Source organism: Notothenia rossii, assembly GCF_949606895.1.
Source record: "Notothenia rossii genome assembly, chromosome: 7".
NCBI lineage: Eukaryota > Metazoa > Chordata > Actinopteri > Perciformes > Nototheniidae > Notothenia > Notothenia rossii.
The window spans coordinates 642702-668762 of record NC_136905.1 but is presented as its reverse complement, the minus strand read 5'-3'; the positions used below and the strand labels follow the sequence as shown (position 1 = coordinate 668762).

The window sequence follows — 26061 nt, the reverse complement described above, 5'->3', positions numbered from 1 at the left end:
CCTCCGTTACGAGTTGTGTATCTTTGTTGGTGGAGAAATGTTTGTAGTGTGAGCATCTGTATGCGTTTTAGTTTGTCTGTCTGTGTTTGCTGGTTTTATGTTAAAAGTGTTCCCCTTCCCCTTGTCTGTGGCTGTTGATTGTGTGCGCCTGGTGCCCTGTGTTGTCTCTCCCCCCCCCCCCCCCCCCCACCTGTGTCTAATTGCTGATTAGTCTGTGTGTGTATGTAGATGCTGTTCTCTTGTTAGGCTGGTAGTGTGGTGGCTGGTGACTGTGTGCACAGGAGCAGCAGATTGAGGTTCACAAGTTTAAACATACCGTCAGCTTAAAATATATTTTATTCTGAAAAAAAAACGGAAGTTCTCGCACAATCTTAATGTCAAGCTTTTATTCTGAAAATCCTTCATGACGACATCCGGGGCGACCGTCCAGTATTATTAAAAGTGGCTATTGAAGCCGTTATAAAGTATTAAATAAAAAGTTATGAAAGAGATAAGGAGGAGAAAAGGCGTGTGGATGTAAGCAATGAATGTAAAAGGTCAAAATCCTCTGTTTTACGTGATGTCGGACATTGAAGACTGCGGCGGCCGGCCCCCTCCTCCACAGCAGGAGAGGATGAAGCTGACGGGTGAGCACAGCTGGCTGGCGTCTTCCTCCGCTGCAGCCACACCAACACAACACCGGCTATTGTCTCTTCTTCACCTTCTGCTTCTATTACCACGTTACTTAATATAAGTACCCATTTGAATTGGTCTCCTTATTTTAACTTTCTTACCTGGGACCGAGAGGAGCATCACGGCACACACACACACACACACACACACACACACACACACACACACACACACACACACACACACACACACACACACACACACACACACACACACACACACACACACACACGGCTGCTGCTCTTAAATTAAGGTTTTCTGTGTCTCACGGAGTGAAATGACCCTGAAGTCCCTCAGTGGCAGCCATGATAAGAGCCGTTCCAATTCTCCAAATGAAAGGAAAGGAGGTTTCAAACTTCCTTTATAACCTCCTTTAGCTTAGGAACCACTGGACCTCCCTTACCGAAAGGAGAGGAGAAAATGCTGCCCCACAATGCATTGCAGCCGCAGCATTTGCCGTCACACAACAGTCGGCCGTTCACGGAAACAAACGATTATGACGGAGAAATTATATCATGAAAGTTACGGTGCTTATTAAGCATTTTAAAACGTATGTGGTAAGTTGCCAAAGTGATTTGTTTTGAACGTTCATCAGTATTATAATCAAAGAGAGAAATATGAACGTTAGTTTTTACTGAAATGATCAAATAAAGTCAACATTTCACTGAGCTGTGTGGGGGTTGTTCAACTTTTAAAAGATGTTTGAATGATGTACACAGTGATAGGTGTTAAGGACTAACGTTTATAATAAATACATTTGTATTGATTTTAAGATCTTTTCATCCAATCATACGTATTGGGATCATGTGTATTAATGTGGACCGGAGGGAGAGGGTGACGAGCAGAAGTTTCACTTTCCTTTCTTATTTCAATTCCAGCTTTGGTCATGAAGAATATGTTTCTCTGTTGTTCATAAAGCATAAAGCAACAGCATCAGAGCACGGTGCAGAGTCTCTAGATGAGTCCCTCGTCCTTCACGAGGACTCACATGCACGTGCACGAGGATTCACATGCTGGAGCACGAGGACTCACATGCTGGTGCACGAGGACTCACATGCTGGAGCACGAGGACTCACATGCTGGAGCACGAGGACTCACATGCTGGTGCACGAGGACTCACATGCTGGTGCACGAGGACTCACATGCAAGTGCACGAGGACTCACATGCAAGTGCACGAGGACTCACATGCTGGTGCACGAGGACTCACATGCAAGTGCACGAGGACTCACATGCTGGTGCACGAGGACTCACATGCAAGTGCACGAGGACTCACATGCTGGTGCACGAGGACTCACATGCAAGTGCACGAGGACTCGTGCTGGTGCACGAGGACTCACATGCTGCTACACGAGGACTCAAATACAAGTGCACGAGGATTCACATGCACGTGCACGAGGAGTCACATGCTGATACACGAGGACTCACATGCACGTGCAAGAGGAGTCACATGCTGGTACACGAGGACTCACATGCACGAGGACTCACATGCACGTGCACGAGGACTCACATGCACGTGCACAATGGGAGTCAGCAGCTGCTCAGGCGGAGGCGAAGCATCAACAAAGATCAGACACTCAGCTGCTGTTTATTCTCTTTCAAAGCGTCATCTCTTCTTCTTCTTCTTCTCTAAAGTGCAGGTGGAGCTTCCTGTCTGCGGGGGGGGGTCGTCGACCTGCTGGAGGGAGCTTCCTGTCTGCGAGGGGGGGGGGGTGGTGGCTGGAGGGAGCTTCCTGTCTGCGAGGGGGGGGGGTGGCTGGAGGGAGCTTCCTGTCTGCGAGGGGGGGGGTGGCTGGAGGGAGCTTCCTGTCTGCGAGGAGGGGGGTCGTCTACCTGCTGGAGGGACCACCCACACCTGCAGAGACTCTGACACACCTGCAGCACAGGAAGTGACAGCGTCAGAAACTACATCAGAGCTGACGTGGACTGGAACAATCAGCTCATATAAATACACAAGTTAATACATCAATAAGTAAATCAATAAATCATGAATGAAATAATGAAATAAGTGAATACAGAATATCATCTTCTCACCCTCCTGCCCCTCTCTGCCCAGCTGGTGATGCGTTCACTGTCCGGGGAGGAAATCCGTCTCTGGAGCGTCAGGTTGTAGAGAAACAGGACACGCCTCTTCTCCCTCTGACGCACAGAACAGGCTTTATTTCATCACATTTCAAAGAGATTATAAAACCATCAGAAACATGTGAGCAGCTGTCTGTCTGTGTGAAGTGCACATTTAGCAATTAGCATATTTAAAATACGGTTTTATATTAAATGTTCAAATTATGTTTTAATATTACACATTTTTTCTATAAAATCTTTTTTTTTAAATCTTGAAATTACAACCTTTTCTATTAAATGTTAAAATATTGTTTACATTTTACAACTTTTTTCATAAAAACTTAAAGGTCCCATGTCATGCTTTTCCGGTTATTAGCCGTCCCCTTGTGTTATAGCTTTTTCTGCATCAGAACGGTCTGCAGTCACAAACCCTCAAAGTACACCCTGTAGAAGTAACACTCTAACACAGAGAAGACCCGTCTGCCCCTGAACGCCTCGTTGGACATTTCTCAGTTTCAATTGTTTTCTTCCTGGGTTCTGTGACGTGCCCATGCACAAATGACCAATCCGTGGAGCCGTTACGTTACTTCCTCAAACACACACAGGCCGTTTCTCAATGTCGAGGATGCTTGCTTGGTAGCACATGTCTTCCGAGTCACTTCCTTCAGAAGCTAGGCAAGAATCCTTCCTGGCATTCGGAAAACGAAGAGTGGAACAGGCGATCAAGTGTGCAGGTATGCGTCATATGAGAGGCCCCGCCTTACATTTTCCTCCACAGATTTGGGGAAATTGGTCCGTGGGCAAAGCATTGTGGGGATTTGAAGGACGCGAAGTCTACACATGTGCAGTCTCAAAATTACCCCCAAACCAAGGACGCGGCCTCGGTGGAATTCCAAGTATGCTGGAGATTGGAACAGTCCTTCGGCGGCACTCGATGACGTAGCATCCTTGAAATATTGGCTTGGAAGCCAGTTTCCTGGAGATTGAGAAACGGCCACACACTCAATCTTTTCTCAGCTGCAGCTCCGCCAATTGCTCCTCCCTGAGACGGCGGGACGCGGCGAGGCTGTGACTCTGGGCTGCGGGTGTCTGTGAGCCAGCTCACACTGTCCGCTCCTCGAGCCTCAAAGGGCGGAGCAGCGAGCCCCCCAACGTCCCCCCAACACGGCACCCAGACCCCACGCAGCATTCTCATCTGTTTGTCCTTACTGGTGTCATTTCCTGGTTGCTAACAAACGCCATTGTAAAACATAATCACTGATGACCAGCTGTAACGGTGGTGGATTCCTCAGAACAGAGTGGGCGAGCTGACCAATCAGAGCACAGTGGGCTCATGGGGGGGGGGGGGGGGGGGGGCAGGAGCTCCAACAAGGCGTGTAGGACAGGCTGTATGAGAAACCAATGAGAGTTTGGAACATTGAACAATGTGAATGTATTCTAGCAGACCTCACCAATGGAGCTATGCTCAGTGGAAATGGCCGTGGGACCTTTAAAGCATTTTTAATGAAATATCTAAAATAATCTCTAAAATGTTCATTGATTTCTTTCTGCTGAATTATTTGATATTTTTCCTCCGAGTATTCAAATGTATCGTCTGTAAAATGTCCAAATCTAATCAACTTCCTTTTGTAATACGTGCACGTGTTCTTCTCTTGACGCTCACATTTAGCTCGTTAGTGGGTCAGTTTCTCTCCCACACATCTTAGAGACCAAACATGTTGGTCACTTCTCAGATCACCAGACTACACCCTGAGAACATGTGTTTAATGGCAGTATTTCTGATTGATGGAGCGATACAAAGAGACCTCCCTCTGTAGAGACCGGACTCCATACGTCATGAAACCAAAATATAAACTGTTTAATGTTCAATACGAGAACACCTCGTCCGAATTTACACACAACGAGTCCTGCTAAACTCTGCAACTTAAATATTTCCCTGTGCGGGGTCTTTGTGAGGTAATGCTCTTACTGTAACCAGATTACTGCAGCTCAGGGTTTAAACAGAGGGTGTGTGTGTGTGTTAATCCTGCAGTTTCACAGTACACACACTTCTGTCAGGGGTAATTCATCTGTCTCATTATTTTTGGATTAATTCGCTCATTAAATCTTGGTTAGCGGCTTCTCCCGTCGTAGTCACGTCCGAGTTATTTTAATGTGTTTATTCTCTCTCGTTTAACTGTGTGTTCGATTCTCTCTTAAATACTTTAATCTGTGTGGTTTGAAGTGAGAGGGTCCAGGGAGCAGGAACCCAGGCTGCTCCATGGACCTCCTTAAGATTATAAACACTACTGTGTGTGTGTGTGTGTAACCTAGCATTACCATCCTTGTGGGGACCTCAATCTGTTTACACAGCCACGTGTGGGGACTGGCTTCCCTTATGGGGACAAAATGCAGGTCCCCATAAGGGGAATCATTCATTATAGGGTGAAGACTTGGTTAGGGTTAGGCATGTGTTGGTTAGGGTAAAGGTTAGGTCTCCAGGAAATGCATGTAAGTCAATGTAATGTCCCCTGAAGTAATGTAAACATGGTGTGTGTGTGTGTGTGTGTGTGTGTGTGTGTGTGTGTGTGTGTGTGTGTGTGTGTGTGTGTGTGTGTGTGTGTGTGTGTGTACCTGTGGGTAGTAGTATGCTGAGATGGCTCGGTGGAGGCGGTGTGTGTAGACCTGTAGGAAGCTGCACAGCGCCACCATCAGGACACAAAACACACAACTCACATAAACACCTGCAGGGAGGGGGGAGGGGGGGAACACACACACTGGGGGGGGGGGAGAGATATATAGATATTATAGTGCAGTTAAAGCAGGAATAAACAAAAGGATAATTGTTTGTGTTGACTGTGTCGCCCTCTGCTGGTTCAGTTTTATTTAACACACATTTCCTCTCTATCTTCCATTATGAGTTTGTGTGTGTGTGTGTGTGTGTGTGTGTGTGTGTGTGTGTGTGTGTGTGTGTGTGTGTGTGTGTGTGTGTGTGTGTGTGTGTGTGTATGTGTGACCTCTGACCTCTGTTGTGTGTGTGGATGTTGACGCTGCTGGATCTGTTAAAAGCCGACACTGTGTTCCTGAGGAGTCGAGCCATCATGGAGGCTCCACCCACTCTGACGTCCACCTTGTGCCCACCTGCAGGGAGACTACATTACCCAGAAACCCTCAGCGTGTATGTGTATGTGTCTGTGTGTGTGTGTGTGTGTGTGTGTGTGTGTGTGTGTGTGTGTGTGTTTTACTGGTCAGGTTGAAGCTGCTGACGGTGTGTGTGCTGACGATGTTCATCACGTGGAACAGAGAGAAGTCGACGGTGAGCAGGACGAGCGAGAGGAGAGAGAGGGAGAACAGCTGACACACACCTGAGGACTGACACACACACACACACACACACACACACACACACACACACACACACACACACACACACACACACACACACACACACACACACACACACACACACACACACACACACACACACACACACACACACACACACACACACACACACACACACACACACACACACACACACACACACACACACATCATACAACCATTCCATATAAAGAACATACCGTATCGACCCGTATATAAGACCTTTCTGAAAACCAAATGTTGTTTTTAAAGACAGTAATTGCCTTTCTGCAGAATGCTTTCCTCTGACTGTTTACATTTTGAAGGCGGTGTTTTTGGGCTCTCCATCTTCCACGCTACTCTCAGTAACTCCATATTTCTTTCTGCTCGACAGTTGTTTGATGCTTCGTTGATCACCATTATCTTTAAATTAGCATCGGAACTTCTCCTCTCTTGTTTCATCTTTTGATCCACTGTGTTGGAGTTGGTCTCTGTGTCTCTCCATCTCTCTCTCTCCTGTTGTCACTTTAACACTCTGTCTCTGGGGGAATACTCGTTTGGCGCCATCTGTTGGTGTGACTGTGTAATTACATCAAAAAGTCTAGACACCGAATATAACAACCCTCTTTTTCAGATTTCTTTCTCGGGTCGATACGGTAATCACTGGTATTAATAATAATAATGTAAAGTTACCAGGTGCTGCAGCTCCTGCTGGTGGATGCTCAGACTGCAGGGCTCTATCAGCTTCTTCTTCTCTGGTCTCATTAAAGGTAGCACGCAGCGCTTCCCCTGGAGGAACACACATCTACACATCTACACACACTTCTACACACACATCTACACACACATCTACACACACACACATCTACATCTACACACACACATCTACACACACACACATCTACACACACATCTACATCTACACACATCTACATCTACACACACACATCTACACACACATCTACACACATCTACATCTACACACACACATCTACACACACATCTACACACACACACATCTACATCTACACACACACATCTACATCTACACACATCTACACACACATCTACATCTACACACATCTACACACACATCTACATCTACACACATCTACACACACATCTACATCTACACACACATCTACACATCTACACACACATCTACATCTACACACACATCTACACATCTACACACACATCTAGATCACACACATCTACACACACACATCTACACACACACATCTACACACACATCTACACACACATCTACATCTACACACACATCTACACATACACACACTTCTACACACACATCTACACACACATCTACACATACACACACATCTACACATCTACACACACATCTACACACACATCTACACATACACACACATCTACACATCTACATCTACACACACACACATCTAAACATCTACACACACATCTACATCTACACACATCCACACACACACACACACACACACACACACACACACACACACACACACACACACACACACACACACACACACACACACACACACACACACACACACACACACACACACACACACACACACACACACACACACAAACACACACACACAAACACACACACACACACACACACACTACCAAGGACTACAGCCCATAATGCAGTTTGTTAGAAATTAAAATCAATGTTTAGACGGCATAATTTAGTTTAAACATGCCGTCAGTTGAAATGCTGTTTTATACTGAAAAAACAGAAATTCTTGTGCACAACCAGTTGTTCAGCTTTTATTCTGAAAATCCTTCATCTCCGGTTAGCATGTAGCATGTGGCTAATATAACATTTCCTCAAGAGGTGAATTTAGTAGTGAAATGACATGGAGTGATGCACACCGAAACCTACTGATTTTAACACTACAACTATAGACGTAGAGATACTACCATGCTGAATATTAAATGAAGGTACAGTTTATTTGAATACGGTTTGTTTACAGACGTGGGTAGCATGTGTAAAGTATTTCCAGTGTTTTTAAAGTATTGAATTACAGCGTTAAAAAAGTATTAAATGAAAAGTCATGAAATAGATAAGGAGGAGAAAAGGCGTGTTTAGTTATGTATTGAATGTACAATGTCTGCCTTGAAGGATTCTTTGAATTATTTGAAGTATTAAAGTAACGTGGTATGGCAGGAAAGTTAAATCTGGTATATTCATTTTAATGTCACCTTATATATATTCATGTGTGTTAAATTTGAAGGGACAAAGTATATTTTCCCTCCCCAATATATTGAGGTGAAGTCTTTGTGTTCAGAGAGGGATGCAAGCAGGGGACATCCTAATTTGGGGATAGCTCCAAGACTCTGGAATGTTCCCCTCATAAAAGAAGAGGGTGCGTTACACATGCTTAGGGCAAATGTGTGTGTTTTCATTGCAGTAAATATATGTGCTGCGTGATTACTGTTCAACTATACCTCTGTTCTTATTCTTTCATGTGCGGGTACTAAATGGCTACAAACATTGTGGAGAAATTAGCTTAAACATGTTTTATTACTCTATAGGAAATGGAAACAGCTTTTATGACAGGGACGAGAGAGCTGGGGGAGGGGACATTCTTCTTAAGATTTCAGCATGTCAATGATCAGGGAAATCTACTTGTTTTCAATAGACGTGTGTGGTTAATTACTTTGTATTAATAATAACAGTATGTGTAAAGGAAGCTGGAAATATACAATGTGAAACCTTTTATTTGAAGTAAAGATGTGAACAATAGCTCAAACAAATGGAAGGGGTGTAGGACAAATGAGTGTGTTCTCTATATTGGGCCTGTGTGAAGTTTGACTATTTGAAAAGCATCTCTAATACTGCTTAAGAGCATAGGTAATGTGTTCCTCGTTATTATTGATATGAAAGTGATTTACATGTATTACGTATATTTAGCCAACTATAACAACTATATCTTAAAACATACTTTTAACTTGTGTGTGGTAACCTGAGGGGGGGAGATGGACTCAGGGACCAAGGGCCATAAAGGGGATGTGTGTGTGCTGGCTGCAAGATGTGGAATAAGATAAGGAAACTTGTTGTTTAGAGCAGGTTCGTACCAGACACCAAAAGGTATCTGGTTTTCGTCAAACTGAAAGAGACTTTTTGTTTCCGGGTTTCTTCTGCTGTGTCGCACTGATTGGGTGCGACAGGCCATGTGTGGGTCTCTCCCAATAAGATGAGCTCTGGGGGAAAGCACGCACACACCTCCTCCTGTGTTTTAGTATGCAAGCCTGTGTTTTCCCTTGGTTCGATCTCTTTTTCTTCAGACTGACCAGAGAGTGAGACAGGAGAAAGAGCAGGAAGTACTTCCTTTGTATTTGTATTGTTACCTTGTATCATTAAAACAAGATTATTGTTTAACTTGCATTCTGGTGTTTCTTAATCCCTTCCTTTTTACGAATTTACCCAGTTTACCAAACGACACGCGGAGACGAGGTTGGTTTTAAACATCCTCCAAATCTCCAACAAAATCCTCTGTTATGTGCGATATCGAACATTGGTGAAAGGAGGGCGGAAGATTACGCCACAGCCGCCATTGAAGAGGAGGAGCCTAATGAGATATATAGTCAGGGGACGGAGCCTTGTGGAGGCTCTTCTGCTCGGCCGACACTGCGAGAGGGAGCTTTTCTCTTCCCTCTCTCTGAACCATCTTCTGCTTGTAACATTACCGCACCATTTCAATTAAAGTACCCATTTGAACCTTCTCAGAGACTCCATTGGTCTCCTTACTTTTAAAGCTTCTCTCCTGGACGCGAGAATAACGAACAAAGCTATCAAGTACAATCTAATCTAAATCTAAAAAGTGACATGCTTAAAATAAAACGCAGGAATAAACCAACAGGAACGTCCTCTGGAAGGAGCAGAGAGTTGAGCCTCAGTTACATGCACTACCAGCTCCAGAACCACAGAAGAAGAACAGGGCCTCTAAATGAAAGGTTCAGAGAGTTGAGCCTCGTCACACCAGTTACTCTACCAGCTCCAGAACCACAGAAGAAGAACAGGGCCTCTAAATGAAAGGTTCAGAGAGTTGAGCCTCGTCACACCAGTTAGATGCACTACCAGCTCCAGAACCACAGAAGAAGAACAGGGCCTCTAAATGAAAGGTTCAGAGAGTTGAGCCTCGTCACACCAGTTACGTGCACTACCAGCTCCAGAACCACAGAAGAAGAACAGGGCCTCTAAATGAAAGGTTCGGTACCGCTCTCCTCCTGCGGGCGTCCAGCAGTCTGAAGTAGGTGGTGACGTACAGGTTGTCAAATCGAACGTCTCTCCTGTACTGAAGCAGGTAACCAAACGCCCTGAGGAGGGGAGGGGGGGGGGGGGGGGGGGGGGAGAGAGAGGAGAGAGAGAGAGGAGGAGGGGGAGGAAGTAAATGTACATGTCCCCTCTGTGGGACAGATATATGTATTCAGATTCTGAAGAGGAGGAGTAGGAAAATGAGGAGGTGAAGGAGAAGAGGAGGAGGAGAAGAGGAGGAGGAGGTCTCACTGAGTGAAGATGGAGATGAAGGTGAAGGAGAAGAGGAGGAGGAGGTCTCACTGATTGAAGATGGAGATGAAGGTGAAGGAGAGGAGGAGGAGGTCTCACTGAGTGAAGATGGAGATGAAGGAGAAGGAGAGGAGGAGGAGGAGGAGGTCTCACTGAGTGAAGATGGAGATGAAGGTGAAGGAGAGGAGGAGGAGGAGGAGGTCTCACTGAGTGAAGAAGGAGATGAAGGTGAAGGAGAGGAGGAGCTTCAGGATGCTCTGCAGCTGCTCCACGTTTCTCCTCAGCTTCCTGAAGGATCCTCTGACAGCCTCCGTGAACTCCTCCTCCATCAGAACTCCTCCCAAAACCTCCTGCTGCTGCACCTCCTGCAGGACATTCAACCACATGTACATTTATAGAAGTAGTCCCTGAAGGCAGCGTCTCCTGGTCCGCGTCTCCTTATGTCACAAAATAATCTGTGTGTCAAACCAACGTTTCTGATTCTGACACGGCTCTCTCTCTGCTCCCACCTCTCAGGCAAGAAGCACCTTCTTTCAATCAGGACCCAATCTCCCTGTTCCAACCCCAAACACTAGTTCCATCTTCTCCTCCCTCTTGGACCCCCCCAAAGCCCCTCCCCCTCCTCCCTCTTGGACCCCCCCAAAGCCCCCTCCTCCCTCTTGGACCCCCCCAAAGCCCCTCCCCCCTCCTCCCTCTTGGACCCCCCCAAAGCCCCCTCCTCCCTCTTGGACCCCCCCAAAGCCCCTTCCCCCTTACTTCTGTCAAGCGACTTTGTTAACCACTTTGAAAAGAGGTTGATGATCTTCGCTCTTCTTTTTCTGACTCACCTTTACTCACCGCTGGGTCACCAGACCCCCCCCCCCACACACACTGACCTCCTTCACCTCTGGGTCACCAGACACCACACTGACCTCCTTCACCTCTGGGTCACCAGACCCTCCCTTCACCCACACACTGACCTCCTTCTCCCCTCTCTCTCCAAGTGAGGGTCTTACCTTCGTTACCTCTGCCCGTCCTACCACCTGTCCTCTGGACCCTATCCCCTCAAACCTCCTTCAGACTATCGCTCCTGATATTCTACCGTTTCTCCTTTCATCATCACTTCTCTAACTTCTGGTCACTTTCCAAACAGTCTCAAGGAGGCAAGAGTAAACCCTCTCCTAAAGAAACCCACTCTCAACCCGTCTGATGTTAGAAACTACAGGCCCGTCTCTCTCCTCCCGTTCCTGTCTAGAACACTTGAACTGTCTTTAAACAACTCTCCTGTTACCTCCATCAGAACAACCTTCTGGATCCGCACCAGTCTGGTTTCAAGGCAGGTCACTCAACAGAAACTGCTCTCCTTGCTGTCTCTGAGGAACTGCACACGGCTAAAGCAGCCTCCCTCTCCTCTGTCATCATCCTTCTGGACCTGTCTGTTGCATTCGACACGGTGAACCATCAGATCCTCCTTCACACTCTCCAAGAACTTGGAGTTTCAGGCTCTGCACTTTCCCTCCTCACCTCATACCTCAAAGACCTACAGGGTAACTTGGAGAGGGTCCGAGTCCGACCCTTGTCAATTAACTACAGGGGTCCCTCAGGGCTCTGTTCTTGGTCCCCTCCTCTTCTCCTTGTACACAAACTCGCTCGGATCAGTCATTAGCCCACATGGTTTTTCATACCACTGCTACGCTGAAGACACCCAACTCATTCTGTCCTTTCCCCGCTCAGAGACCCAGGTCGTCGCACGCATCTCTGCTTGTCGAGCAGACATCTCTCAGTGGATGTCTGCTCACCACCTCAAGCTCAACCTTGACAAGACTGAACTGCTTTTCCTTCCGGGAAAAGATTGTCCCACTCTTGACCTAACAATCAACATCGGCCCCTCTGTTGTTTCCCCGACTCAGACTGCAAGGAATCTGGGTGTGACCCTAGATAACAAACTGTCCTTCACTGCAAACATCTCTGCTACAACCCGCTGCTGCAGATACACTCTTTACAACATCAGGAGGACACGTCCCCAGCTGACCCAGAAAGAGACGCAGGTTCTGGTCCAGACTCTCGTCATCTCACGCCTAGACTACTGCAACTCCCTCCTGGCTGGTCTACCTGCATGTGCCATCCGACCTCTGCAGCTCATCCAGAATGCAGCGGCTCGTCTGGTCTTCAACCTTCCCAAATTCTCCCACACCACGCCGCTCCTCCGCTCCCTTCACTGGCTTCCAGTAACTGCTAGAATCCATTTCAAGACTCTGGTACTTGCGTACCATGCTGTGAATGGATCTGGCCCTTCCTACATCCAGGACATGGTTAAACCGTACACCCCAGCACGTGCACTCCGCTCTGCATCAGCCAAACAGCTCGCTGCCCCCGCACTGCGAGGGGGACCCAAGTTCCCATCAGCAGAAACACGTGGGTTTGCTATCCTGGCTCCAAAATGGTGGGATGAGCTCCCCATTGAAATCAGGACAGCAGAAAGCTTACACATCTTCTTCAGACTGAAAACTCATCTCTTTGGACTCCACTTCCAGAGATAGAATTACTAACAAAGCACTTATATACTAATAAAGGGCTGGCTTATCTAAAGCCAGTTGAGTAGCACTTGAAATGTTTGGCTCTATGAAACCTGATGTACTTATATGATTCTGTTTTCTTCAAGGTTGTATCTTCTTGGTCGAATGCACTTATTGTAAGTCGCTTTGGATAAAAGCCTCAGCTAAATGTGATGTAATGTATTGTTACACGTTTAATTAGCAGCACAGTCACATGACTTCACGTCTCAACCGCTAAGCTAAAGGAGGCTAATGTTGGGCTATAAAGGAACTACAGCACGGTCACATGACTTCACATCACCACCGCTAAGCTAAAGGAGGCTAATGTTGGGCTATAAAGGAACTACAGCACAGTCACATGACTTCACATCACCACCGCTAAGCTAAAGGAGGCTAATGTTGGGCTATAAAGGAACTACAGCACGGTCACATGACTTCACGTCACCACCGCTAAGCTAAAGGAGGCTAATGTTGGGCTATAAAGGAACTACAGCACAGTCACATGACTTCACATCACCACCGCTAAGCTAAAGGAGGCTAATGTTGGACTATAAAGGAACTACAGCTCGGTCACATGACTTCACCTCACCACCGCTAAGCTAAAGGAGGCTAATGTTAGGCTATAAAGGAACTACAGCACGGTCACATGACTTCACGTCACCGCCGCTAAGCTAAAGGAGGCTAATGTTGGGCTATAAAGGAACTACAGCTCGGTCACATGACTTCACCTCACCACCGCTAAGCTAAAGGAGGCTAATGTTAGGCTATAAAGGAACTACAGCACGGTCACATGACTTCACCTCACCACCGCTAAGCTAAGGGAGGCTAATGTTAGGCTATAAAGGAACTACAGCACGATCACATGACTTCACCTCACCACCGCTAAGCTAAAGGAGGCTAATGTTAGGCTATAAAGGAACTACAGCACGGTCACATGACTTCACGTCACCACCGCTAAGCTAAAGGAGGCTAATGTTGGGCTATAAAGGAACTACAGCACGGTCACATGACCTCACGTCATCACCGCTAAGCTAAAGGAGGCTAATGTTAGGCTATAAAGGAACTACAGCACGGTCACATGACTTCACGTCACCACCGCTAAGCTAAAGGAGGCTAATGTTGGGCTATAAAGGAACTACAGCACGGTCACATGACCTCACGTCATCTCCGCTAAGCTAAAGGAGGCTAATGTTGGGCTATAAAGGAACTACAGCACGGTCACATGACTTCACGTCACCACCGCTAAGCTAAAGGAGGCTAATGTTGGGCTATAAAGGAACTACAGCACGGTCACATGACTTCACGTCACCACCGCTAAGCTAAAGGAGGCTAATGTTGGGCTATAAAGGAACTACAGCACGGTCACATGACTTCACATCACCACCGCTAAGCTAAAGGAGGCTAATGTTGGGCTATAAAGGAACTACAGCTCGGTCACATGACTTCACCTCACCACCGCTAAGCTAAAGGAGGCTAATGTTAGGCTATAAAGGAACTACAGCACGGTCACATGACTTCACGTCACCACCGCTAAGCTAAAGGTGGCTAATGTTGGGCTATAAAGGAACTACAGCACGGTCACATGACTTCACCACCGCTAAGCTAAAGGAGGCTAATGTTGGGCTATAAAGGAACTACAGCACGGTCACATGACCTCACGTCACCACCGCTAAGCTAAAGGAGGCTAATGTTGGGCTATAAAGGAACTACAGCACGGTCACATGACTTCACGTCACCACCGCTAAGCTAAAGGAGGCTAATGTTGGGCTATAAAGGAACTACAGCACGGTCACATGACTTCACGTCACCACCGCTAAGCTAAAGGAGGCTAATGTTGGGCTATAAAGGAACTACAGCACGGTCACATGACTTCACGTCACCACCGCTAAGCTAAAGGAGGCTAATGTTGGGCTATAAAGGAACTACAGCACGGTCACATGACCTCACGTCACCACCGCTAAGCTAAAGGAGGCTAATGTTGGGCTATGAAGGAACTACAGCACGGTCACATGACCTCACATCACCACCGCTAAGCTAAAGAAGGCTAATGTTTGGCTATAGAGGAACTACAGCACGGTCACATGACTTCACGTCACCACCGCTAAGCTAAAGGAGGCTAATGTTGGGCTATAAAGGAACTACAGCACGGTCACATGACTTCACGTCACCACCGCTAAGCTAAAGGAGGCTAATGTTGGGCTATAGAGGAACTACAGCACGGTCACATGACTTCACGTCACCACCGCTAAGCTAAAGGAGGCTAATGTTGGGCTATAAAGGAACTACAGCACGTCACATGACTTCACGTTACCACCGCTAAGCTAAAGGAGGCTAATGTTGGGCTATAAAGAAACTACAGCACGGTCACATGACTTCACGTCACCACCGCTAAGCTAAAGGAGGCTAATGTTGGGCTATAAAGGAACTACAGCACGGTCACATGACTTCACGTCACCATCGCTAAGCTAAAGGAGGCTAATGTTGGGCTATAAAGGAACTACAGCACGGTCACATGACTTCACGTCACCATCGCTAAGCTAAAGGAGGCTAATGTTGGGCTATAAAGGAACTACAGCACGTCACATGACTTCACGTTACCACCGCTAAGCTAAAGGAGGCTAATGTTGGGCTATAAAGAAACTACAGCACGGTCACATGACTTCACGTCACCACCGCTAAGCTAAAGGAGGCTAATGTTGGGCTATAAAGGAACTACAGCACGGTCACATGACTTCACGTCACCACCGCTAAGCTAAAGGAGGCTAATGTTGGGCTATAAAGGAACTACAGCACGGTCACATGACTTCACCTCACCACCGCTAAGCTAAAGGAGGCTAATGCAGCTTTATGTAGACAAACAGCATGAGATTCATCTTGTTAGGATGGAGTTAGAGGAGGTGTTAGGGTGTAGTTAGAGGAGGTGCTAGGAGGTGTTAGGGTGTAGTTAGAGGAGGTGCTAGGAGGTGTTAGGGTGGAGTTAGAGGAGGTGTTGGTGTGGAGTTAGAGGAGGTGCTAGGAGGTGTTAGGGTGGAGTTAGAGGAGGTGCTAGGAGGTGTTATGATGGAGTTAGAGGAGGTGCTACGAGGTGTTAGGGTCGAGTTAGAGGAGGTGTTAGGGTGTAGTTAGAGGAGGTGTTGGTGTGGAGTTAGAGGAGGTGCTAGGAGGTGTTAGGATGGAGTTAGAGGAGGTGCTGGGAGGTGTTAGGGTGGAGTTAGAGGAGGTGCCGGGAGGTGTTAGGCTGTAGTTAGAGGAGGTGCTAGGTTGTGTTAGGGTGGAGTTAGAGGAGGTGCTAGGAGGTGATAGGGTGGAGTTAGAGGAGGTGCTAGGAGGTGTTAGGGTGGAGTTAGAGGAGGTGCCAGGAGGTGTTAGGGTGTAGTTAGAGGAGGTGCTAGGAGGTGTTAGGGTGTAGTTAGAGGAGGTGCCAGGAGGTGTTAGGGTGGAGTTAGAGGAGGTGTTAGGAGGTGTTAGGGTGGAGTTAGAGGAGGTGTTAGGGTGTAGTTAGAGGAGGTGTTAGGAGGTGTTAGGGTGGAGTTAGAGGAGGTGTTAGGGTGTAGTTAGAGGAGGTGCTAGGAGGTGTTAGGGTTGAGTTAGAGGAGGTGTTGGTGTGGAGTTAGAGGAGGTGCTAGGAGGTATTAGGGTGGAGTTAGAGGAGGTGCCAGGAGGTGTTAGGGTGGAGTTAGAGGAGGTGTTAGGGTGGAGTTAGAGGAGGTGCCAGGAGGTGTTAGGCTGTAGTTAGAGGAGGTGCTAGGAGGTGTTAGGGTGGAGTTAGAGGAGGTGCTAGGAGGTGTTAGGCTATAGTTAGAGGAGGTGCTAGGAGGTGTTAGGGTGGAGTAAGAGGAGGTGCTAGGAGGTGTTAGGGTGGAGTTAGAGGAGGTGCTGGGAGGTGTTAGGATGGAGTTAGAGGAGGTGCTGGGAGGTGTTAGGATGGAGTTAGAGGAGGTGCTAGGAGGTGTTAGGGTGGAGTTAGAGGAGGTGCTAGGAGGTGTTAGGCTGTAGTTAGAGGAGGTGCTAGGAGGTGTTAGGGTGGAGTAAGAGGAGGTGCTAGGAGGTGTTAGGGTGGAGTAAGAGGAGGTGCTAGGAGGTGTTAGGCTGTAGTTAGAGGAGGTGCTAGGAGGTGTTAGGGTGGAGTAAGAGGAGGTGCTAGGAGGTGTTAGGGTGGAGTTAGAGGAGGTGTTAGGATGGAGTTAGAGGAGGTGTTAGGATGGAGTTAGAGGAGGTGTTAGGATGGAGTTAGAGGAGGTGCTAGGAGGTGTTAGGGTGGAGTTAGAGGAGGTGCTAGGAGGTGTTAGGCTGTAGTTAGAGGAGGTGCTAGGAGGTGTTAGGGTGGAGTAAGAGGAGGTGCTAGGAGGTGTTAGGGTGGAGTAAGAGGAGGTCACCTGCAAGACCAGCTGGGCGCTGAACTCTCGGCTCAGGAGGTCCACTGAATGGTTGAGGCGGTCGAACAGCTGACCGAAGTTTCCCTCCACCGGGACCTGATCCCTGCACCACGGGGTCATCACTGGGGGTGGGGTCATAGAGGGGTCATACAGGGGTCATAGAGGGGTCATTGATGGGTCATAGAGGAGTCATACAGGGGTCATACATGGGGTCATACAGGGGTCACACAGGGGTCATTGATGGGTCATAGAGGAGTCATACAGGGGTCATGCAGGGGTCACACAGGGGGTCATAGAGGGGTCATACAGGGGTTATACAGGGGTCGTAGAAGGGTCATTGATGGGTCATAGAGGAGTCATACAGGGGTCACACAGGGGGTCATACAGGGGTCATAGAGGGGTCATTGATGGGTCATAGAGGAGTCATACAGGGGTCATACATGGGGTCATACAGGGGTCATAGAGGGGTCATAGAGGGGTCATACAGGGGTCATAGAGTGGTCATACAAGGGTCATACAGGGGTCATAGAGTGGTCATACAGGGGTCATACAGGGGTCATTGATGGGTCATAGAGGAGTCATACAGGGGTCATACAGGGGTCACACAGGGGGTCATACAGGGGTCATAGAGGGGTCATTGATGGGTCATAGAGGAGTCATACAGGGGTCATACATGGGGTCATACAGGGGTCATAGAGGGGTCATAGAGGGGTCATACAGGGGTCATAGAGTGGTCATACAGGGTCATACAGGGGTCATAGAGTGGTCATAGAGGGGTCATACAGGGGTCATAGAGGGGTCAGGGCATGAAGCAGGTAAACAAACATCCTGACTCTACATCTCTGTCTGTAGTATACAGACCTCTGAACACGTCACACAGGAAGTGAAGCTTCATGAAGACGCAGAGCAGGTGGTTGATGACGGGGACAGAGACCACCTCCATACACTCCGCCCACCTGAGGCTGAACCAATCAGAGCAGCGCTGCACCCCACCTTCCACCACATCTGACACACACACACACACACAAACAGATATTAGAGGAGGTTTTAAGGAGGTGTTGGAGGAGGTGTTAGGGTGGAGTTTCTATATGCTGCATTGCTCCTTTAGGAGCTCAGGCCAGAAGAATGTCCTTGTCATTTCTACCGTGTGGCTGATGAGCATATGATTTAAAGAGCAGCTTGCAGGTTAGAGTCCCCAGTGAAGAAATGTGTAGGAAATTATATATAAACTAGATTTTCCAAAACATATTCATAAATATACACTAAAGTGACATCTGGCGTCGTTTTTGTAAGACATTTTTACTTCCGCATAAAAAAAGCCTCCCCACAATCACAATCTCTGATGTCAAGCTTTTATTCTGAAAATCCTTCATCTCCGGTTAGCATTTAGCATGTGGCTAATATTCCTTTTCTTAGAGCTGTGAATGTGAAGTTAAAATGTACACGGAGTATTGTCTACTGACTTCCTCTGGAGTCTAAGGGTACTTTCTTGATTTTTAGATGTTTTCTTAAATCACCTTTTAAATGTATTTCTTCTAACATGGCACCCCATGTGTGAAATATCAAAATGTTCAGGACAACCTCTGGTATTGCTATATATGCAAATTACTCACCTGAGAGCACTGTGTGATGAGATAAGTAGCTCAAAAGTTTAAAATTTGACATTCGATTTTCGGAAAATCGTCAAAACTCTTGTAAAAACACAAATGTACTCATGTGATCGAATTGTTTTGGTGTTTTAGATTTGGTTACCAAAGTCTTAGGATCACAAAAGAAGTGAAATATTTGAATTACACTGTATATAAATGTGTAATTCATGTCTAAAATGAAAATAAATTAATTCGAATTTTGAGTAAAACAGGTGTTTATCACTCTACTCTCACCAAAGCAGGGACTGAGATACGTTAGGACTGACTTCATATTACATCAGTGGCGAACCGTCAGGGCCTTCAAGGTAGTCAGAGAATACCCTGGAACACTCAGATAAAACAAACAAAAAATCGATTTAATTATATAAATAAAATGTAATAAGATGAATAAATGAGAATGGTATCTGTGTTGTTGATCTGTAATATCACAGTGTTACGTTGATTTGTTTGTCCTTCTCGGACCGTGCACTACGCATTCAGTGGTTTTGTGTTCGAAAAGAAAGCAACCAATCAGATCTTGTTCTGGGTCTCTGGGTAGAATACCCTAACCCAAGGTATTCTACGTCCTTGATCGAATGCCCTGGCCGTTGCACTGAATGAGAGCGTACGTTTGGACTGACAGTTTGATCAACCAATCAGATATTGATTTGTAGCCAATGGGCGTGTTCTTTCAGAGTTTCCCCTCGGTTCCAGGGTGCTCTAGAAGGCCCGCTAGTTAACTGGCTCGAGACAGAGGATCTAGATGAATGAGACGAAGCAATTAATGCCGCTTTATTGTTTTTAACATTGAAATAACAAGTGCAACAGGTGAAGATGAAGTTGTTGCGGAATTGTTGTGAGTACCCTTTTCAAGACGAGGGGGGGGGGGGGGGGGTGTCTACAGAAGGTCCAGTTGTGAGACACGGTTCGCCTCTGTATTACATACCAAGGTTCATGTGATGTGTACAAATACAAATTGAGCATTCAAACTTTTCATCCAACCAACAATTTATTATAAATATGTTTTTTTCAACCAACTATTTATATAAATATAAGAAACTGGAAAATCTCACTATTTACAATATTGAACATCAGAACTTTCAACCAACTCTTCATTATAAATGTCAAGACACTGTCAAGGTCTTTGTCTGTCTTCCAAAACAGTGGGTCTGGCTGCTGTGTAGGTGGGGGTGATGGTGCATGGGCTGCTGTGTAGGTGGGGGTGATGGTGCATGGGCTGCTGTGTAGGTGGGGGTGATGGTGCATGGGCTGCTGTGTAGGTGGGGGTGATGGTGCATGGGCTGCTGTGTAGGTGGGGGTGATGGTGCATGGGCTGCTGTGTAGGTGGGGGTGATGGTGCATGGGCTGCTGTGTAGGTGGGGGTGATGGTGCATGGGCCGCTGTGTAGGTGGGGGGTACAAGCGCTATACGAGACCTCCACGAGACCTCCTTGCTGGCTGGGTTGAAGGTGATGGCTGTGGTGGAGCCTTTGTGCTGAGGTGTATCTCCACCTGGTGGCAGCCGCAGATGGAGGTGGAGGCAGCTGTAGTGATGCTGGTCTGCTGGTCCTTGGTGTTGATGGCTCTGGTGAAGCCTCTGGAGCCACAGTAGATCCACCACTCCCACACGGTGTAAGGTCAAGCTGCTTTGAGCGGCCATATTAGCTGCTGTGCCCAGGGTTGCGTTCCAATAGTCCATTCAGTTTAGGAACCTTCCTAACCGAGTGAAATGACCCGGAAGTCCCTCAGTGGCAGCCATGATAAGTGCCGTTCCAATTCTCTAGATGAAAGGAAAGGAGGTTTTAAACTTCCTTTATAACCTCCTTTAGCTTAGGAACCACTGGACCTCCCTCACCGAAAGGAGAGGAGAAAATGCTGCCCCACAATGCATTGCAGCCGCAGCATTTGACGTCACACAACAGTCGGCCGTTCACGGAAACAAACGAAATGATATCATGAAAGTTACGGTGCTTATTAAGCATTTTAAAACGTATGTGGTAAGTTGCCAAAGTGCTTTGTTTTGAACGTTCATCAGTATTATAATCAAAAAGAGAAATATGAACGTTAGTTTTTACTGAAATGATCAAATAAAGTCAACATTTCACTGAGCTGTGTGGGGTTTGTTCAACTTTTAAAAGATGTTTGAATGATGTACACAGTGATAGATGTTAAGGACTAACGTTTATAATAAATACATTTGTATTGATTTTAAGATCTTTTCATCAATCATACGTATTGGGATCATTTGTATTAATGTGGACCGGAGGGAGAGGGTGACGAGCATCAGTTTCACTTTCCTTTTTTTTTCAATTCCAGCTTTGGTCATGAAGAATCTGTTTCTCTGTTGTTCATAAAGCAACAGCATCAGAGCACGGTGCAGAGTCTCTAGATGAGTCCCTCCTTCTTATTAAACATCCATGTTGTAGTCCTCTGTATAGAAAACTGTAGTTTCCATAGTTTCCCCACAGCAGCAGACGCACAATGACAATGACGTCCGCTGGCGCAGACCTTTTGAATTCTCCTATCCACTATCCCTTAACCCCGTGACGTTTCACTAGGAGGTCAAGGAATAGGAGATAGGGTTAGACGTTAGGAGCTGATCTTTGGATTATCGGAACGCAACCCAGGTTACAGGTTTCCCGCTGGAAAGCTACACTTTCAGCGATTCCGCGGATATCTGAATCATATTTGTACTCCTTATAATCAAAAATATATGATTAATTTACGTAAATTATGCGCACTTTTCAACCGACTCCAGAGGGTTAATACTACATCGATAGACATCGAGATATTACTATTGCTGAATATTAAATGAAGGTACAGTTATTTTAATAAGTTTTGTTTACAGACGTGAGTTGGTATGACAACATCCGGAACTACCGTAAATGATAACTGCAGTAATGTATTTCCAGTATTATTAAAGTATTGATTACAGCCGTTAAAATGAGAAAGAGAATACGAGGAGAAAAGGCGCGTTTAGTTATGAATTGAATTTCCAATGTCTGAATCCTCTGTTATGCGCAACAACGGACATTGGAGATGAGTGGAGGGCCGGCCCCGGGCAGCGCCAACCGGCATACCAGGAGGAGCCATCGGAGGAATACTTAAACAGCTGATGTGTGTTTCTCGGCCCTTCCTTCGCTCTCGAGATGCCGAGAAGACAGCTGTTTTCTGACTGAACAATATTCTGCTTGTAACATTACCGCGCCATTTTAATCAAATTACCCATTTGAACCTTATTGGAGAGACTCCATTGGTCTCATTTATCCTAAGCTTCTCTCCTGGACGCGAGAATAACGAACAAAGCTAATACTACAGAATGTTAGCTAACGTCACATCAAAACATTGTGAAGTTAGCTATCATATATCAGGCTATAACTAAAGTAGCATTGATAATATAGTAACGTTACTGGCAGGACTGTTGATACTGATCCATAACAGAAACTAATGCGCAAGTATCAGCCGTATCTCGCGTTACCTAATGCAACTCCACACTACGTCTTACGGTGCTGTGTACCGGAGGGGAGAGAGACAGGGGCGAAGGGGGAGAGAGAGAGGAGCGAAGGGGGGGAGAGAGAGAGAGAGAGAGGAACGAAGGGGGGAGAGAGAGGGGAGCGAAGGGGGGGGAGAGAGGAGCGAAGGGGGGGAGAGAGAGAGAGAGAGGAACGAAGGGGGGAGAGAGAGGGGAGCGAAGGGGGGATAGAGATGTAATATGGTTTCCTGATAAACATTTTGTTTGATAGGCTTCAGCTGTGGAGAGCATGTGCTGCAGGGAGGTGGATGCACAACGCACCCAGGAACGAAAGCTAGCTCCGGTCCTTTTCCTGTTAGGGAAACTGTGGACTCGATGTCCTGACAGGCTGGAGTTTGTGCAACCTGCACAAACTCCAGCTCACCATGATTACAAATGGTGAAATCCAATGTAAAATTAACAAAAATATACCAGCTCACTAAATCACAACCGCTCAAACCAACTACAAACTACTACCTCGGATTGGGCAGAGAAGGAGTCTGAGAAAGTTGCTCCCCCATGTGACGTAATATGAAGCGTTTGACGTTTGATGTTAAAAAAGAGCAGTTTTTAAGAGCAGAGCTCAAAACGGCTCCTTTCCCTCTGAATTCCTTATGTCTCGTAAAGCATATCAAATCCTGCATTCACTTTTTTAATTGTAATTTTCAGGCAAGGTTCAGCATAAATGTAGAAAAAAAAACCTGCAAGTTGCTCTTTAACAAAACACACTTTGACCACCAGAGGGCACCAGAGAACCATCACAGATAATAAACACTCACTTTCGCACTGCATCATGGTCCGGGAGCTGAACTGCTCCTGTGTGCTGCTTCCTGTCCCTGCTTTGTACTTCCTGTTATCCTGCGTGCTGCTTCCTGTCCCTGCTTTGTACTTCCTGTTGTCCTGCATGCTGCTTCCTGTTCCTGTGCTGTACTTCCTGTTGTCTTGCGTGCTGCTTCCTGTTCCTGCGCCGTACTTCCTGCTGAAGTCGTTGTATCCGTACTGACGGACGACCTGGTCTCTAACCTCCTGAAACGTCCTGCTGACGCTCCGAACCTCCGACTGAAACTCCTCTTTATCGTCCTGACGACACGTGATGGATTTGTTTGAATTAGCTTTATTAGCATGCACGCTAAATAACACTTTAAATAAAATAATCATGCATGTAGTAAATTACACAAAGTAATCAAAATGTAAAATAAATTAAGTTAATGACAATGAAATGATGACTTAATGCAGGAGAGGAAGATTGGACTTAAAGTGAGTCTATCAGTATAAAATAACTATAACGAATATCACCATGATATCCTGAGTGGCGATAGCAGGTTTATTTAAACTAGAGAATGCAATTCCTGAAGAAATTGCTAGTGGGAATGCTTTATGCTGACGCTAAACTGCTATGCTGAAATGTAATGTGTAAGAAGAAAGTGAAGAATGTATATTGAAATGATACGTGAACACTGGGGGCTTGAATATGTGTTGAGAGAAAAGTAAAAAGGCTTGGAAAAGCAGCAGAATATTTGAACTGCAAACTTTTGAACTAACTTGATGGCGAATTATCTGTCGCCATGCCAACGGCATTTGTTGACACCCCATAATACGCTTAGATGCGTTGATGGCTGCATCGTTACCAAACCTGTGAAGTTTGGGGGCGTTTGGAGTATTTTCACTGAAGTTATGAGAAAACCGTGTTTCATGGCGAGCATTGTGTTGCCATGGCAACGGCATTTGAAGAAATCTCAAAACTGTCCCGTAGATGTCTTCAAGGCTGGACCGTTGGCACACATGTGAAGTTTGAGCACTTTTTGAACATTTTCATAGGAGTTATTGCGACATCATGTTTTATGGCGAGGGATGTGTTTCCATGGAAACGGCATATGGTGAGATCTCAGATTTGGTTGTTAACAGCATTCCCACTAAATAAACGCATTACCATAAGCTGTGAGACGATCATATATAAGCCCCCACAGGACCTTGCTGTGATATACTTACATATATGAATATAATATTTACCATGAGTTGCTGAGAGATGATGAGATAAGGAGTCAGAGTCTCTCTCCACAGGACCTTGCTGTGGTGAATCTGCAGATCCAGGTTACAGCTGAGAGAGAGAGCCGCCGCCTCCACGTTACTCTGGATGTTAGAGAGCGGCCCTGAAATACCATCATTAGTATTAAACTGTGTGTGTGTGTGTGTGTGTGTGTGTGTGTGTGTGTGTGTGTGTGTGTGTGTGTGTGTGTGTGTGTGTGTGTGTGTGTGTGTGTGTGTGTGTGTGTGCTTGCGTGCGTGCGTGCGTTACCTCTGCACAGCACCGTCAGGAGGAGCAGCATCAGGTACGCTCTTCCTCTGGTTCCGAGCATGCTGGGAAACATGAGGAGGAGGGAACATCTGCAGGACGAGGAGCAAGAGCAGCAGGCTGCACACACACCTACACACACGAACACAAACACACACACATATTACTAATATACATTTATCATGTGCAGGAGGAAGAGAAGGAAGCACACACGCACGCGCACACACACGCGCACGCACACACACACACACACAGGGTTTCACAACTACCAATATTTACTAGTCGACTAGTTTTTCAAAATAGTAGTCGACTAGTCGACTAGTCGTTACGTCATAATAGAGACACACAAAGAGAGGTTTACAACTGTATTTTCTATTGGAACTCATACAGTAACATTAAACACTGCATTTTAATTTGTGTTACATGGCTGAGTAAATAACAAACACTGGACTCACCAAAATCGACAGCAAAAAACTCTTGTTTACATAAATGCCACGTAAATCCAGTGCGCAACAGCGCATTGCGCAACACTTTATTCGCTGTCCTCCACCATAACGTCCACCTTTCCATATCTTTGGTTTGAACACCAACGCATCGACATGTGAGGGAAGGAGGCATGACCGCTTTCGGGTGACAGTGTTGCCTCCCAGGGAAAAACCCCTCTCACTCGGGGTGCTTGTGGCTGGAATAGCCAGGTAGCTTCTCGAAAGCGGGGGAAGCGGTGCACGTTTTCTGCACACCACTCCAGTGGATTATCCATTGTGGGGATATGCGGTGTCCGCTGGCAGTAATCCCGTAGCTCATCATCCGCATCACTGTTGACCCGTGTTTTCTTGCTGTTCGTCTGCCTCTGTTCAGTGCTGACGCCGGTCCGTTGCTCACTGGTGCTAGCATTACTGCTAGCGCTAGCTGTCGGCAGCGGGTGTCTCATCTTCAGATGGTTGCGCATAGCAGATGCATTTGTATTGTACTTCAGTACAGCTGTACACAACTGACACTTCACTGTGGAGTTGGTTACATCTTCGTTGAAGTACTGCCATACATAAGAATGTCGGACGTGTTTTGTAGCATTTTGCAGCACCTCGTTTACCTCCATTTTTTTCCACGACTAGTCGACTAGGGCCT

The 26061-nt window shown here is 46.5% G+C and overlaps 1 protein-coding gene across 2 annotated transcripts; it reads right to left on the bottom strand.

The window, feature by feature from the left end:
- Nucleotides 1-1516: 1516 nt before the first annotated feature.
- On the bottom strand, nt 1517-25732 carry dcst1 (DC-STAMP domain containing 1). Of its 2 annotated transcripts, XM_079693633.1 has the most exons (15): nt 25392-25730; nt 24940-25068; nt 24654-24793; nt 23423-23723; nt 18367-18510; nt 17506-17627; nt 10803-10960; nt 10306-10405; nt 6767-6862; nt 5956-6082; nt 5735-5851; nt 5345-5487; nt 2705-2809; nt 2458-2545; nt 1517-2383 (listed from the first exon to the last, which is right to left on the bottom strand). In XM_079693633.1, exons 1-15 carry the CDS (start codon nt 25552-25554, stop codon nt 2277-2279), a joined length of 2040 nt encoding a protein of 679 aa, XP_079549759.1. In that variant the 5' UTR covers nt 25555-25730; the 3' UTR covers nt 1517-2276. The 2 variants fall into 2 exon arrangements, 1 of the variants encoding a protein (XP_079549759.1); XR_013810301.1 differs by lacking the exon at nt 1517-2383 and having other exon boundaries at nt 5345-5405; nt 25392-25732.
- Nucleotides 25733-26061: the final 329 nt, after the last annotated feature.

Bases quoted from the DNA above. Each gene is read 5' to 3' on its own strand.
- dcst1 (XM_079693633.1), bottom strand. From the start codon at position 25,554: ATGCCTCCTTCCCTCACATGTCGATGCGTTGGTGTTCAAACCAAAGAT. The intron at 18,511-23,422 runs GTGAGTGTTTAT...TGTGTGTGTCAG, and splicing joins GACCATGATGCAGTGCGAAA to ATGTGGTGGAAGGTGGGGTG. The intron at 6,083-6,766 runs GTAACTTTACAT...TGTGTGTGTCAG, and splicing joins AGCAGGAGCTGCAGCACCTG to TCCTCAGGTGTGTGTCAGCT.